The sequence below is a fragment of the Telmatherina bonti genome (assembly GCF_933228915.1).
Source record: "Telmatherina bonti genome assembly, chromosome: 11".
In the NCBI taxonomy this organism is placed as follows: domain Eukaryota; kingdom Metazoa; phylum Chordata; class Actinopteri; order Atheriniformes; family Telmatherinidae; genus Telmatherina; species Telmatherina bonti.
The window spans coordinates 21505107-21519219 of NC_136629.1; the positions used below are offsets into that span (position 1 = coordinate 21505107).

At 38.9% G+C, this 14113-nt stretch overlaps 1 protein-coding gene across 3 annotated transcripts in view; it reads left to right on the forward strand.

Moving 5' to 3' along the window:
* Positions 1–14113, forward strand: part of macrod2 (mono-ADP ribosylhydrolase 2) — a 393923-nt gene that overhangs the window by 306086 nt on the left and 73724 nt on the right. For all 3 annotated transcript variants that reach the window (XM_079248912.1, XM_079248913.1, XM_079248914.1), the window contains exon 7: positions 5400–5430. In XM_079248912.1, coding sequence (XP_079105038.1) covers positions 5400–5430 — 31 coding nt within the window. The remainder of the gene's footprint in view (positions 1–5399; positions 5431–14113) is intronic.

Genomic DNA, 14113 nt, shown 5'->3' on the forward strand with positions numbered 1-14113 from the left:
CAGCTCTTTACTTTATAGTTGAACATGGTGATGGCAGAGTGCTTAATATCAGAGGCACACATATACACACTACCCATATTATGAGATATCAATTACACTTTGTTTTAAATATATCTTTGATAAATAAAATATGCACAATACTGTTGTATCATTAACAGTGTTTGTACAAAGAATTTGGATGTTGTTTACTTAAGTAAATCCAATAATTAAGCATCACATTTAGGTTAAAATAAGCTAAAAAAAAAAAAGAAAAAAAAAAGAAAAAAAAAAAAAAAAAAAGCTATTAGAATAATGAGAACAGATGGCTGTTTTAGTTTAGTATTTAAGACTTCCTTTTTTTCTGGCTAACAGTGAAATAAACAAACGCTGATGTCAAAACAAACACTTTTATATGCACTGAAATAAATGTTTTTTGTTTAGATGGTCATTTCTTCATTTCTCCCTTTTATCAGGTGTGATTAATAACATTTGTCATCAGTGCATTTTCATGCTTCATTGCAAAAGACTGCAAATTCTGCTGTGGTTAATTTGTAAGGAGTCCTCTCTTCGACTTGCAAAGCATTTCCTAACAATTTAAACACAATAATCTTTTTTGAACAGAGTATCCTGGCCAGTGTAATACTCCCTGCACAGCCAGTTATGCTGAGTTCTTAGCAGACAGATATTATTGTGAGAATCGTTACACTTAATCATGGCAGATATGAAAACGGCTGGTGGGCCTCGGGCCATTAGGTGCCAGGTTTCCTAGCCGCTGCATTTTTCCTTCCTCCATTTAGCATAATGACACTCAAACAATCAGTAGTCATGTTGGAATATGCAGTGAGGTATTAAGCAAAATAAAAGGGTGTTAATGTGTCATATGTAAATATTCTGAATTGTTCCCGTGACACACTCTTCCCAGCATCAGCAGGTAGCTGATTTCAGTAGAGAAACCAGACACAGCATACATGCTTAAAGAATTAGAGCGTTCAACAAAGAGGATTGTCTTGGATTCATGTTCTAATGCTCTGATGTAATCCCACTCTGTGGCAACACTGGTGACGAATAACATACTTGTGGTCATATTTGTACATGTTTTCCCCATGTTGCTGTGATTTATAAGCATATATTCCATTTGCAAACAGGCTCGGAGGCCTCAGCCTACCGGGGCAGCACCCTGGGTCCAGTACTATTTACTCAGTCAGCTGAGACGAGGTGCTTCCACGGCAGGATCTTGAAGTCGTTGTGCCCATACATGTTTTAGCTGCTTTTGTTTCTTTTCCGATCTCTTCGTGGCTGCTCTCCGGTGCCTGCAGCAAGGGAAAGTAAATCACCTACAGCAGGACTGCTCCATTTTACCAAAGGTTGAGCATCTTTACTGTGTCACTACCTGCAGCTTAACAAATGACTGAAAGCCGCAGGCTGTCGTGCTCGCAGCAGAATAACAATGACTTAGCTTTATGATCATTGTCTTTGGTAAGCTAGTCACACTTTATATAAATCATTGATTTTTATCTGTTTTGATTCTGTCATTTAAAATAATTAGACTTCAAACAATGTAAATTATTCCAGTAAATATGTGAAATATTAGTAGCATTATAGGTAAATACAAACATGATTGTAACACAAGTTTCTTAAAAAAAAAAAAAAAAAAAAAAAAGAAAATCTGCTTGAGCAACTCTGGGCTTTGATACATTGCAAGTGTGGAGAGAAGCGGAGAGGAAAGGTGCTCCACTTTAAAGTAACGTGATAGATTAGGGAGGAGCCCCAGCAACAGAATAATTTCCCTGGTGACCAATTTCAGAACACAGTCTAAGCAAAGAAAATCAGCAACAAGCCAACATGTCAGGCAAAGCCTTATGGTAGGGTGCAGGAGGACATGCTGACTCACTGCTAATGAGCAGCCAGAAATGGAAATAATAACTTGAACGAGGAATCGTAGGTCATGACTGCATGTATACCACTGACTGTCCTAATTAACTCTAGACCTCATACACTGTAAGCAGAAGTTATAATAGCGTCAACGGTGGCCCAGTGTTGATGGGGAAAGCGGTATAAAAAAAAAAAGACATGTTTAGCTGGGCTTAATGCATTATACCAGTTTGCTTCTTCTGAAAAGTGCTGAGCTCTTTGGTGGTTGTGTTTCTTTTTTTAGTTTGTGTTGTAATGATTGATGTGATCCAGGTAGTCTTTTTCTTTTATGTCTCTAAAGGAATTAAACGCCAATGTGATGCTACAGCAGATCGACCGTCACTACTCGTCTTGGCACATGCGACACTAAAGCAGGATACATTGAAGTCAATTGCAACTATTACTGTTTTTGCATATATCTTACAAAAGTTATAGCTTAATAAACAGTTAAAAACTAAAACATGTTTGTTCACTTGTCAACTTTTTTTTTTTTTTTTTTTTTAAAAAGCAACATTCTTTGTGAAAGTCTTGTAAACTTTTTCAAAATATTTGCCAAGTGATTTAGGTCAAAAGTCACTTGGGAGCTTACCACAGCTCTTCCATAAAGTGCCTCCAGTGCTTCAGGCTCTGTCTGCACATCTGTGGTCAGTCGCCAGCTGAGAATTGATTTTTGGACTGATTAGAAACCTTGCTTGTGGTTTTGAGAGACAGATAAGAATCATAACATGTTAAGCCCCTGAAACTTTTACACAGTTGTCTCCAGGTTTGGCAACAAACACTTTTTAGACAAGTGCATGTTCCACAGTAGTGTCAGAACTTGGCAGCATCCCATTTAGTGATTACCTGATGCATCTTCACACCAGCTAAATCAATACTTTTTAATGGATTAGCCGGACAGCTATTAAAAAGGTTTTTAATTGATTATGCTGTTGGTTCGTCATTGCGTCAGTCTGATATGTTCGGATTTAGTCAGCATCAGAGCAGAAGTTCACGTTGACGTGAGTGACATTGTGGCCTTTTAGCTGGCAGAGGATAACAAGGTTTTCTTGCTCAGGATCACTTTGGCAGCTGAGGCTGGCAGGAATTCTGCACATCTTAACTGAGGACTGAATTAATTTCTCCTTATAGTTTCAAACTGATTCCAACTGATTCATTTATTTAGATTTCTGCATGTATGAACTACTTCTGAACACAATAATTTAGCATAATTTACATTGCGATAAGATCTTTCCAGATCTAAACTCAAATATTCCTGCTAACGAATTCATTTATCATAAGTGTCCTTTTGCACAGTTGTTATGCCTTTCCATCTTTGTTTGAATATTTAATCATTTTGCACCTTCAATCTCAATATGCCTGTCTCTGCTGTGGCCAGAGTTTGGCATAGGACTAAAAACAGCAATGCTCCTCCACGCTTCATCATCTGTGGTTTATGTCAGAGCCAGACAGTCATCTGGAAAGGTCAAAGCTTTGGTAAAAGATTTAAATCAGCCCACAGAAGAAAGATTTACTCTGACAGGCAGAACCTGAAAAATGGTAAATAAAAATGCAAACAGAGGCTCAATCCTCCTCACTTAAAGCAAGGACAAACATCTTATTTTATTTCAAAGTGAGGGTCGTAACTTGTGATGCTTCAAAGATAAAAGAAAGCCTGCATATTTTATGCCTTAGATTTGATTCTTTTATACATTATTTGCTATCTTTATGTGTGAATTATATTTACTCACAGTTAGGAAGACTCAAGCAGCCAGACCCTGACACTGTGTTTGTGCTATCATCACAGAAGAAGAAGTGTATTTGCTATCGTTCTCTTTCAGATCTATTAATTGTGTTTTTTCTTTCTAAAATGGAGTGATCTTGGCACAGCTGCTAGCAATAGCACAGTTCTAAATGCAGCTTGACAGGGTCAGCGTGGAAAAACAAACTGTTGGACTGTGTTTTGGCAGTGGGAGAAATTGACATATCGGTGCTTTTCTTTGATGAATCTCTGAGCTGTTTTGTTCTGCATTCATCCAGTTCTGTGAGCTGCTGGTGGAACGTTTTTCCTTTCATTTATTTGTTTTTCATTTGTCTTCTTATTATATTAATGTCGTGGCCACACCTTTTGATAAATGCAGGAACTAAAGCACAAATTCAGCTTGTTTGGAGGACAAATGGGACCTTTGCAAAAATCCTTCCTCTTTACTGTTTATTCATGTACTTAAAAAGATGAATTTGAAATAGGGCAGTTTACAGCAAGGACCATGCATCATAATGTTTGAGTTCACAAAAGTAAAGAAAAATGAAACGATTTCCAGCTGTAAAGCAATGCTTGAATAATCTGTCGACTGCAAAACGGTACAAAGCAAGAACTATTACAAGAAGGTTACTTTTTATAATCCTTTTGGTAAAGATATCCATAAATATGTTTTCTTTTTCTGTCCAGAGCTTATAAAAAAAAATTCAGTTTTAAGATTTGCTTTTTTCTGTTTGTTTGTTTTTTCCTCCCCTGATTCTCTGCATGTCTCTTTGGGTGTTTCTGGTACATTATTGATCTCTGCTGCTGGTTTAAACTTGAATCTGCCGTTTTTATACCAAGTTTAATCATTATGCATTGAAAAGCTTCCTTCCTGAAATGTCCTTGGTCTTAATGAAACATTGATGAGTCACTGATGGCAGCTTGCATCAACTTTACACAGAATGAAGGCTGTCAAGCTTGCTATCTTGCAATTTAATTGCCTTAAATTAGAAACATGCCAGGGATAAGCTTGTATGAATAAGTTGGGTCTGTAGGCAAAAGAAAAGATTAGATCAGTACGCCTTATTTAGATACTCATGTGTTGGAGATTATTAAGCACAACCTTTGCTGTATATGTCCCAGTGAATCTACATGAGTAGATTGGGCAGTATAAGCAAACCGTCGCTATTGACAATGTAGAGCACTAATAGGCCACTTGCTCTTTATTGCAAGAGATCATGAGTAAGTTTTTTTTTTCTCAATAATCCTCTTAAATGCAACAGTATGATCTTACACGCATCAACAGTCCATCAAATATGTGCTTCAGCTTTTTCAGATGTATTATGGATTTTGTGAACTGACTGTTTAAAGCTAAGAGATGAAGTAAACATTCTAAACTTTTTTTTTATGCTTTGTATGTAGGAGCTGGTTTACGGTTTGTGTTATGCAGTAGTTATATATTAGCATTGCAGGGGATTGGGTAAATGTTTCTGCAAATTGCTTCTCTTGGGAACAAACAGGTTGACGCAGTCGAGGTAAACACAGAAGACTGAAATGTAAACACTTGTTCTCCTACAGTTGCTACAGTTTAATGCAGATGTATGCATCCACACTGGTGTTGTTCAGTCAATACAAAATTATAATACCTGGTCTGTTGTGCAATAAACAAAACCTAATAATGAAAATGTATGCACAACCATGTCACACTGCTTACTCTGATGTTAATGAGAATGACAAACGTTACCTCTTTTTGTAATATTTTCAACTTTATTTCTTTTTGTTTTTTGCACAGGCTTTCCCGTGTATTTCCACAGGCATCTATGGTAAGTTTAATCTCATGTTTATTTGTTTGTTTAATAAAGTCATTGTAATTTTTACATATTATTAATATTATTTATTTCATTTTCACATATCTTGCAAATGTTACTTCAGTCACGGCATCACATTTTGCTAACAACAACTCGTTTTATACTGTACCATGTCTCACACAAAGGCACAGCCTTGCAGAAGGTTAACAAAATGAAGACCTGAACATTGCTTTTGCTCTCTTATGGGACCAAGCCAAATATGCTGCAAGGCATCCTTGTAAAAAGAGTAGATGTGCTCATTGCACTTGCACAAAGTCATTGAAAACATGCCAAACTTGTTGACAGAAATTGGATTAGATGTTTTTATAGCCAATAACTGCAGATCTAAAGAGATGTGAAGTTTCTTTGACTGTAGAAGAATTTAATTTCCTCTGTTAAGAAGTTTTCTCTCTCTCTCTCTCTTCTCATCAAGCAGTGTATGCCATGAATTTCATTAACATACAGCTCCAATAATCACAGTGGGCGCCAAATGTTTAAGGATTAATTAATATGCTAATTTTTATTGTCCATAATTAACTATTAGTCAGCAGCAGCGTAGCTACATGAAACAGTAACAGCTCTGGTAAACTTGAGCTCAATTTTAAATAACTGCAATGTCATTGTTTAACTAAAGACCAGTTTGAGACACTAACTGATCATTATCACAGATCATTGCTTTCTGAAGCAGTGATTGCACATGATGCATAAAGTGCCTCTTATCAGACTTTACATTCAACATTACAGGAAAATGAAGGCATGTAAGAAGTGCTACTGCCAATGGTGCAAAGACTGTTTCCTTAAAAATGGCCTAGAAATCTATCAATGAGGGTAATGGTGTTTTCTGTTGGAATAAAACTAAAACAAATATTTTTACGCTTGCATCTTGACAGATAGTAAAATTTAAGATATTTTGTTTTTCCATCTTTTTTTTTAACCCTTCGAATTATGTTTCCTGCTCTGACAGAGGATGATTATTTGGCATAGAGTTGAACCATCCATATTTCCTGAGGGATGTTTTGCCAAACAACAATCTAATTGTTTTCAGGTTTATGCATTATAGTTTACAAAGTTTTTAATCCTATAACCTTAAAAAATAAATAAATAAATAAATAAATAAATATATATATATATATATATATATATATATATATATATATATATATATATATAAATAAAATGTATATGCTATTTTAAATAGGAGTTAGCTTTACATGCTATTACATGTTATTCATATGTCACACAGTATATATATGTCAGTACAGTATTGGAATATGTGCCTTCCTTGAAAGCTTGTTGGATGTAAAAGCAGCCGGCGCTCCTCTTCCCTTCAGAAGGAGGTTTAGCAAGGTGATCAGCTCAGAGGAGCCTCTGGATTAATCATATAATCCTTCCTCGTGAGAAGCATGGAAACAGAAAAGCACCTCAACCACGATGTGTTTTAAAGAAAAAGGATAAATTGGCAGATTTTGAGTATATTGTTTAGTAGTATTTTTGTTGTTGTTTGCTTTTGTCTTTGCATGTACAAAATGGAGAAAAAAAATGAATAATTTATTAGCTACTACGGGACATCAAAAGAACATCTGTCCACAGACACACAGACTGTGTCTTCTTGGGATTGTTCTTTTCTCCAAATAGTCATAACAAAGTGAAGCAATTTCCAACCAAAGCCATCACCCTTCCTCTTTTATTAAACCCAAGCTATAACTAACTGGCAGCTGTCACCAAGGCACACTGAATTACTACACACAAAGGAGGACTGATTACACTGCCAACAATATTTGGCAGTGCTTATTAAACCAGCTGAAACTTCCCTGAATGTAAATAGCAAAGAGGACTGTCCAAGCTGACATGCATCCTGATGTGTGTTACTTGATCTTGTCTGTGAACATCAGCGTGTGTGTGTAGTAGAATTTCCTTAAAACTATAAAGATATTCATAATTATATTCTCTGCATTCATTAAAATGCTTTTGCTCTTGGGATATTGACCATTTTCTAACCATTTTTTTTCTAATCTCATCACACATCTTAAATTTCATATTGCTGAAGTGCAAATAACAAAAAAGGGGCGTGAAACCCCTGTCTTATTGCTGTAAGCGCTCAAGCGTCAGTTTATTTAATGGCTGTAACAGATTGTTCAGAACTACGATGATGGATGATGAAACAAAGTTCCAAAGTGTAGTTTTTAAATATATTTTGGTCTGTACAAAGATGATTTAAGGGGAAGTGGGTATACATTTTGCACTGGGCTCTGCTGCTGCTGACGAAGCTACAACATCCTGCTGTTTATTGTGGCAGCGAATGCTGCATCGCCAGTGGGAGCCTGTCGTAGCACTCCACTAGGAGCACCCTCACATCAAAGGCATAGTCTGTGCAGAGCCAAACATGCAGCAGAGGGGAGGAATTAAACAGTCTGTTCAATAAATAAACAGCTTAGCACTTCATATAACTGCATCTCCACAGAACAATACGGCTGATTAAGACTAAAGATCTTCACACAGCAGAGGGCAAATAGTGGAGGGACTTTGAAAAAGAACCATAGCACACAACATTACAGCAGTGCTGTGATGTTGTTCTCTGTGACTCCTCGCTGTGCCCCAGAGTGCTGCTGTTCTCTGAAAGAGGCCCTGCTCTCTTGTCAGGAGCTTTGACATTTTATGTACATTTTCGATAACCTTTAAGGTCAGCTTCCATTTCAGCAATGTAAACAAAAGCTTTTTAGAGTGAGAGTCACATCCTCCTCATCTTTTTTCCCCCCTTCTCTCCCTTTCTGGTTGTTTATTCTTGTCCAACTCTTTAGAACATGCATATGACTATGATTGTAAACTAGTATGCACATGTTCTTGACTCATTTCTTGTCTTAAATTGCAGCAAGTAAATGAAACCCAAGCTCTCTACATGGCGACAGAGAGAAATCAGGAACAAGTTATCCAAGGCCTTTGTGGCGTAGAAAACTGATTTGTCAGGAAAGCTAATGCTAATTGACACTTTCTCTCACGCCTCCATATTCCAGAGGACTCAGTCACTGCTGACAGATGATGGCAGAACAGGGAGGTTGGGTGTAGTCAGGGTGCGCAGGGCATACCTTAGACGCTTGGAAAGAAAAATGAGGGCTCACATTGCTCTGACAGTCCAATCCTTCAGTCCGGCCCATTAGCCACAACAGAATTTCTGCACAGATAGTGTGTCGAAGGTACCACCCATAAACAAACTGGTGCCCACCGTGGGCCACGAGGTCACCCAGCATGATAGAGGTTATTAAGTGTTGCTTCTGTTTGCACATCAATCACAGCCATACAACCCAGGCTTAAATGGATTATTCCTTCCAAGGAGGAGACACCTCTCAATGTCTCACAGGATCAGAGCCAAGAGTCCAACTGCCTCAACTTAGAGAGGTCATTTTCTTATTTAGGTTCCCTTTCTGTCGTCCTCCCGATATCTTCTCTTATCTCCTGTCGTCCCTTTTCTCCCTCACACATTTTTCTTTCATTTACTTTAGTCACACAAGCAAATTTACATACACAAAAAACCTATTCCATTTTAAGATGTGATATAGACAGTGTAGCCTTGTAAACGTCATATTTTAGGTTGTACTGAAAGAACACTTTACAACAGCCTTGTAATGAGGTTTAGGAGACATCTGCTGAGATTAATCTTTGCATGGAACATGTGCACTCACTGGCGCGATGTTACAGCAAGGACATGAAGATTACATCTTCTGTTTGCTTGACAGATGCCTTCACTCATATGCATTTATAACAATCAAAACAATCGGACGCCATTGGTGTGACAACGCTGCTCTTCTTTGAACAAATATTTCCCTGTTTATCGCCAACCTTCCACCCTCGCCACTTCCGTCTCTGTGACGGATTTGTAGACTGTTGACAAAGGATTTTTAGCTCTGACTGGTGGTTGAGGGAGATATGTGGATGTAATCCACCCAAGCTCTCCCGGTATGTCCACACTGCAACACTGCTGGCCTGATCAAAGGTGCCAAGCAGGAAAGATTTTTTTTTTTTCTTCCTCTAGCCAGCACCGTGTTCTGGCTGTCTTCATCTCTGTCTAGGATTAGGAGGGTTGGAGACATTCATGGCACCTTATCTCTAAACAGTGATGGCTTGTTGCTGGCTACCCAAAGATGGCCTGGGAAAGTTACCCCTTCTCTTAAAGCCTAGGATTTACTACACAGAGCTTAGTCCAGCTGGGTTGGGAATTTCAAGGTACATCGAAGCAATATGCTGTATCAGTGGGCAGCAGAGTGTGCGCTCAGAGGGAACAGGAACTTTGTAGCCCATTTAACAGAGTCACACAGCGTGCATTCTACTCAACACTTGCTTTGCTCCACTATTTTTATGGATGACAAGCTGAATGTAAAAAAAATACTCCCCGCCTCCCTGGACAATGGATTTAGGCCTTGCAAAATTCAAACACTAAACTTGTATATCTTTTCCACATTTCCAAATGTTTCTAAACAGAAAATACTGGGGGTAAATTTAGCAATTAGGACAGAGCATGACGTCACCTTTTTTTGGAGCGTTTCCAAGGGAGGTCATCATCAGTTGTGCTACAGAGACTCCTCATTTCCTGCCTCTCTTCCTCACATTGCGCCCTCCCATCTCTCTTTGTCTCCGTATCCTTCTGTGGGCTGCAAAGTCGGTCATGGTCACAGCCCTGCTGTCGTGTTCCAGTGTTGGCGTAGGAGCAGCTCGGGGCCATTTGACACCCACGCTTTGGCATCTAGAGTCCTGAGGTGCTACTCTGTCCTCCACCTTGGGTCAACTCACTTCTCCTCTGGGCCCTTATGGGGTGACAACCCTGTTTTCCCACTTGCTTTCCAGATGAACACACAGCATTGCTTCTGCCCTCAACTGCACTGCTTTCACCTGAGAATTTCCTCCTCCTGCACAAACTACAGCCAACTTATCTGCATTACACTGCGGTGCTCAAATGAGTCATTTCTTCCTATTCATTTAATCTACAGTCTTCAGATAATACATTTTTGTTTTCAGTCCTTCTCAACAATATATGACAGGCACAAGCAACAAAACATGTAAAAATAAAATCTCTACATCAAAATTTGGTTGAATATGTATTTAATCAACGGTTAGAAGAAGCAGTGTTTATTTACTTGTGCTACATTTCCCTTGTCCTCAAAGTATTGGTTGAAAAATCTAGATTTTTATAAAGTATCAAAAGAACAGCTGACTGTAAGGTTCTCCTCACAATATAAGCCCACTTGGGAAAAACAAAAGTGGTGTGATCTGCAGTATGCGCATGCAGCCTACTTATGCATTTGAAAATAAAGAATGGGACCGTATCATAGCACAGTCATGTATCCAACTTGTTGACTTCCATCTGCTCACTTTATCAAGTGAAGCAGCTACTTTTCAGAACAGAAAAATACCTTAGGTAAACAAATATGTTGTGAAAGTAAGTTCTGCAAGTGCATTTCTGGAAATAAAAGTTTCCACACTGAACAAAGCAGAAGGGCTCGCTTTCTCTAAAAGCCAAAGAACAGTTTTTCAATTTGTTTGTTCCTAAATAACAGATTCTTTGGAGTTAATTTTATATTATATGTACCGGTACTTCAGGTTCATATAAGGCGACTGATCTTTTGCAAATGCTGAAAACGGGTTTGCATATATCTAAGAAGACAAAGAGCTTGTCTCTGTGTGGACACCCATGTTTCTTCTGTTAAGATCATCTTAGTAGATCTTAAAACTGTTTAAGATCAACTTTTTCTTTTCCATAATTTGCTGGACATGGATAAGATATTGTTTATCAAAACAGCTTAAATCAAGTCATGCTCCTCATATTTTAGTTACTATATGCTTTGAATTGCAAATGAAGACATAGATTAAAAAAGATGCGGGAGGTAATGAAGGTTAACTGAATAGAAAACATTTTCCAGTCAGAATAAGTGGCTGTCTCACCCACTTTTCTTTCTTTCCCAGATTTACATTTGTCGAGGGAACTGAGGACATCTGTAACATACAGACTATCAATCCAATGTTATGTAATGGCGTTGTGCCACTCTGCCCTTTTCTTCACATGCCACATACCATGGTATCTCTCAGCCTCTTTGTGGATGCTGTGCTCAGCCTGGTGATAAAGTAGCGGAGCCTTCAGCAGAAATAACACTGCACCACCTGAGCCCTCATCAGTGGCGCTGCGCTGCACATATCCCATCAGTGCACCTCAGTAAGACAAATCTCCCCGAGCCAGCCATATTCCCAGCATAGCAGCGAAGCGAGCCAACTAGAGCAGAGACCCTGGAGAGCCCACCATCTCTGTGCCTGATGTTCGCCCCTCACCACCTGACAGATTGGCTTCTCCCAAACTCTCCATGCGGGAAAAGATGGAAAAGGAGGTGGTAGATGTTGTGGTACATATTGTGTACACAAAATGTGTGTACTTGAGCATATAAAGGACTCTGCTCACTCCATCCTTCTCTGAACATCATTCACAAAAGTGGATTGTGTCAACACCGCTGCAGTTGCCGGGGCCTAAGGAGGTGGTGGAAGTGGGGATTTGGAGTATTTTATTGTAACTGTTTTTCACCATGTAAACATACTCGGCCAAGCTGAAAAGGACAAAGAGAAGAGAAGTGAGGGAAGCTTAGAGTAGGTTGATAAGAAAAGAAGTATGCTGAGAGGGAGCTGCTGAAGCACTCAAACTTATACAGTTGATTTTGTGCCACTGATGTTGTTTATGTTTGGATTTTTCCTGCCAGCCTACCTGCAGTTCCTCTTACACCTTTGGCTGCCCCTCCAACTCTTTTTTTTTTTTTTTTTTTTTTTTTTTTTTTTTCTCCCTTTTCCTTCTCCAGCACTGTTATACATCACGTTACTGAACTGTTATCTTTTTTCTAGTTCCCAGGCTTACATCTTTTCACCTCTTCTTTTTACCTCCTTTCAGCTTTCCAATGATTAATAGGTATGGTTCTGAAATCAATAGAGCATTTGTGGAATATGCACTCTGAATAGATTAAATGAACTCTGTTATCAGCTCACATCTGGTGACCAGAATATACCATTTTAGCTTAAAACTGAATGCTCCTGTGTTACAGTCAGACCACAGTGGCACTTCCTAACTTCTTTTATATACTGTACGGGTATTTGTTTCATTTGTTTATGTGCTTTTGTCATGTGACACATCTTTGTGTGTGCTCTTTTCAAACAGCTGGTCATATCTCCATGGAGCTATTTTCCTCAGCTTTCTTATCTTCTGCACATCTGTTTGCCTATGTTGCTTGACGTGTGAGTCAGAGTGTCAGTACACCTGCACAGGTGTGGAAGCCGTTATGCAAAAGGAAACATCAGCAGAAAAAAGTGATATTGTCGGAGAGGTTAAATATGCTTAGAAGACAAAGTGAATTTGGTATTCTGAATTAGACTCTGAGCACACAGCTCCTGGGGCGGCTTTTGAGGGGCAGGAGCTGTGAACAGGTTGTGCACTGTCTGCAGACACTGCCTAACGGAGCCATAGGAGCAGACTGGCTGTCACTGCTTGCTGGTATGCAGCTCACATCCAGCTTCACCCTGAGCTTGAACAGGAGTTCAGCTATGGCTTGGCAGCACCTCAGCCCCTCTCTTCTCATCAGTGTTACTTGGCTACTCCTGTCAAGCTGAGAAAGGAGACGAGAAGAAAAACGGAGAGACGGAGAGAGACATCAGCAGTAGAAAACTACATACAGTAGATATTGATTGTCAAGGGAGTTTATTCAGACCATTTAGAGTGGTTACTGGCAGCAGGTGGTGGGAAGGTGATATAAAAGTCTCTCTGTGGCTTTTAATTTTTCTTTACATCTGACCTAAAGGATAGGTTATCGAGGTACTTGTAGGCCAGTTTCATAGGTCAAACAGTTATGACAATGACAGAGGCAAAAAAATTGAAAATATGACCTGTGCAATAATCAAAAGGTTACAAATATGACCTGGCCCTTCTAGTTGATATGAGTTGAAATTGAGGTCTTGACCGCTGTTGTTAGATGGACACACTGTCCAACCTTGGTCCCTTGTGGAGGTCAGAGGTTTATAAATGGTGGCACGTTTAGTTTTGCAGAGCTTATATAGTGTCAAGGTTACACTTAGTAGGCTAACTGCCTTGTGGATTTCTACAAAAGCTTTAGAATAAATAGCTTCAGTCTGTTATGGTGAAAATCACACAAGCCCAAGCTCAAACACAATTCAGATGAAATGAAGACAGCTGAAGCCGGACTCCGTAGGAGATCGTCATCTCTTTTTGCAATGACATGTTTGCAAAACTTCCTCAAAAGATTTTAAAGCCCGTGTTTGAGTTTACGGGCAAAGTTTTTCTGAAGTGGCTGCTAGGGCTAAACAATTTATCGTATTTAAATCAAAATTACAGTTTAAGACGCTGTGATTAGCAAATCATAAAGGGTATGATTTTGGCACCAGATTTCATGCCGTCAGTATACACAGTTTTACAACACTCACTGTAGGATCTTCTTAAAAAAGCAAAAATGTGTCCAGTGTTGTGCCAAAATTAGCACCGCTGAAGTGAAAACCACTTAGACCAAGTAGTAATTACTAAACCTTTGGAAAGTCAAAAGAAAAAAAAAAACAGATTTGGGATCTTCACCCTGCTTGAGAAGCACTGAATAATAGCAACAGCTGTTGTACTACTCAGAAACAGTGA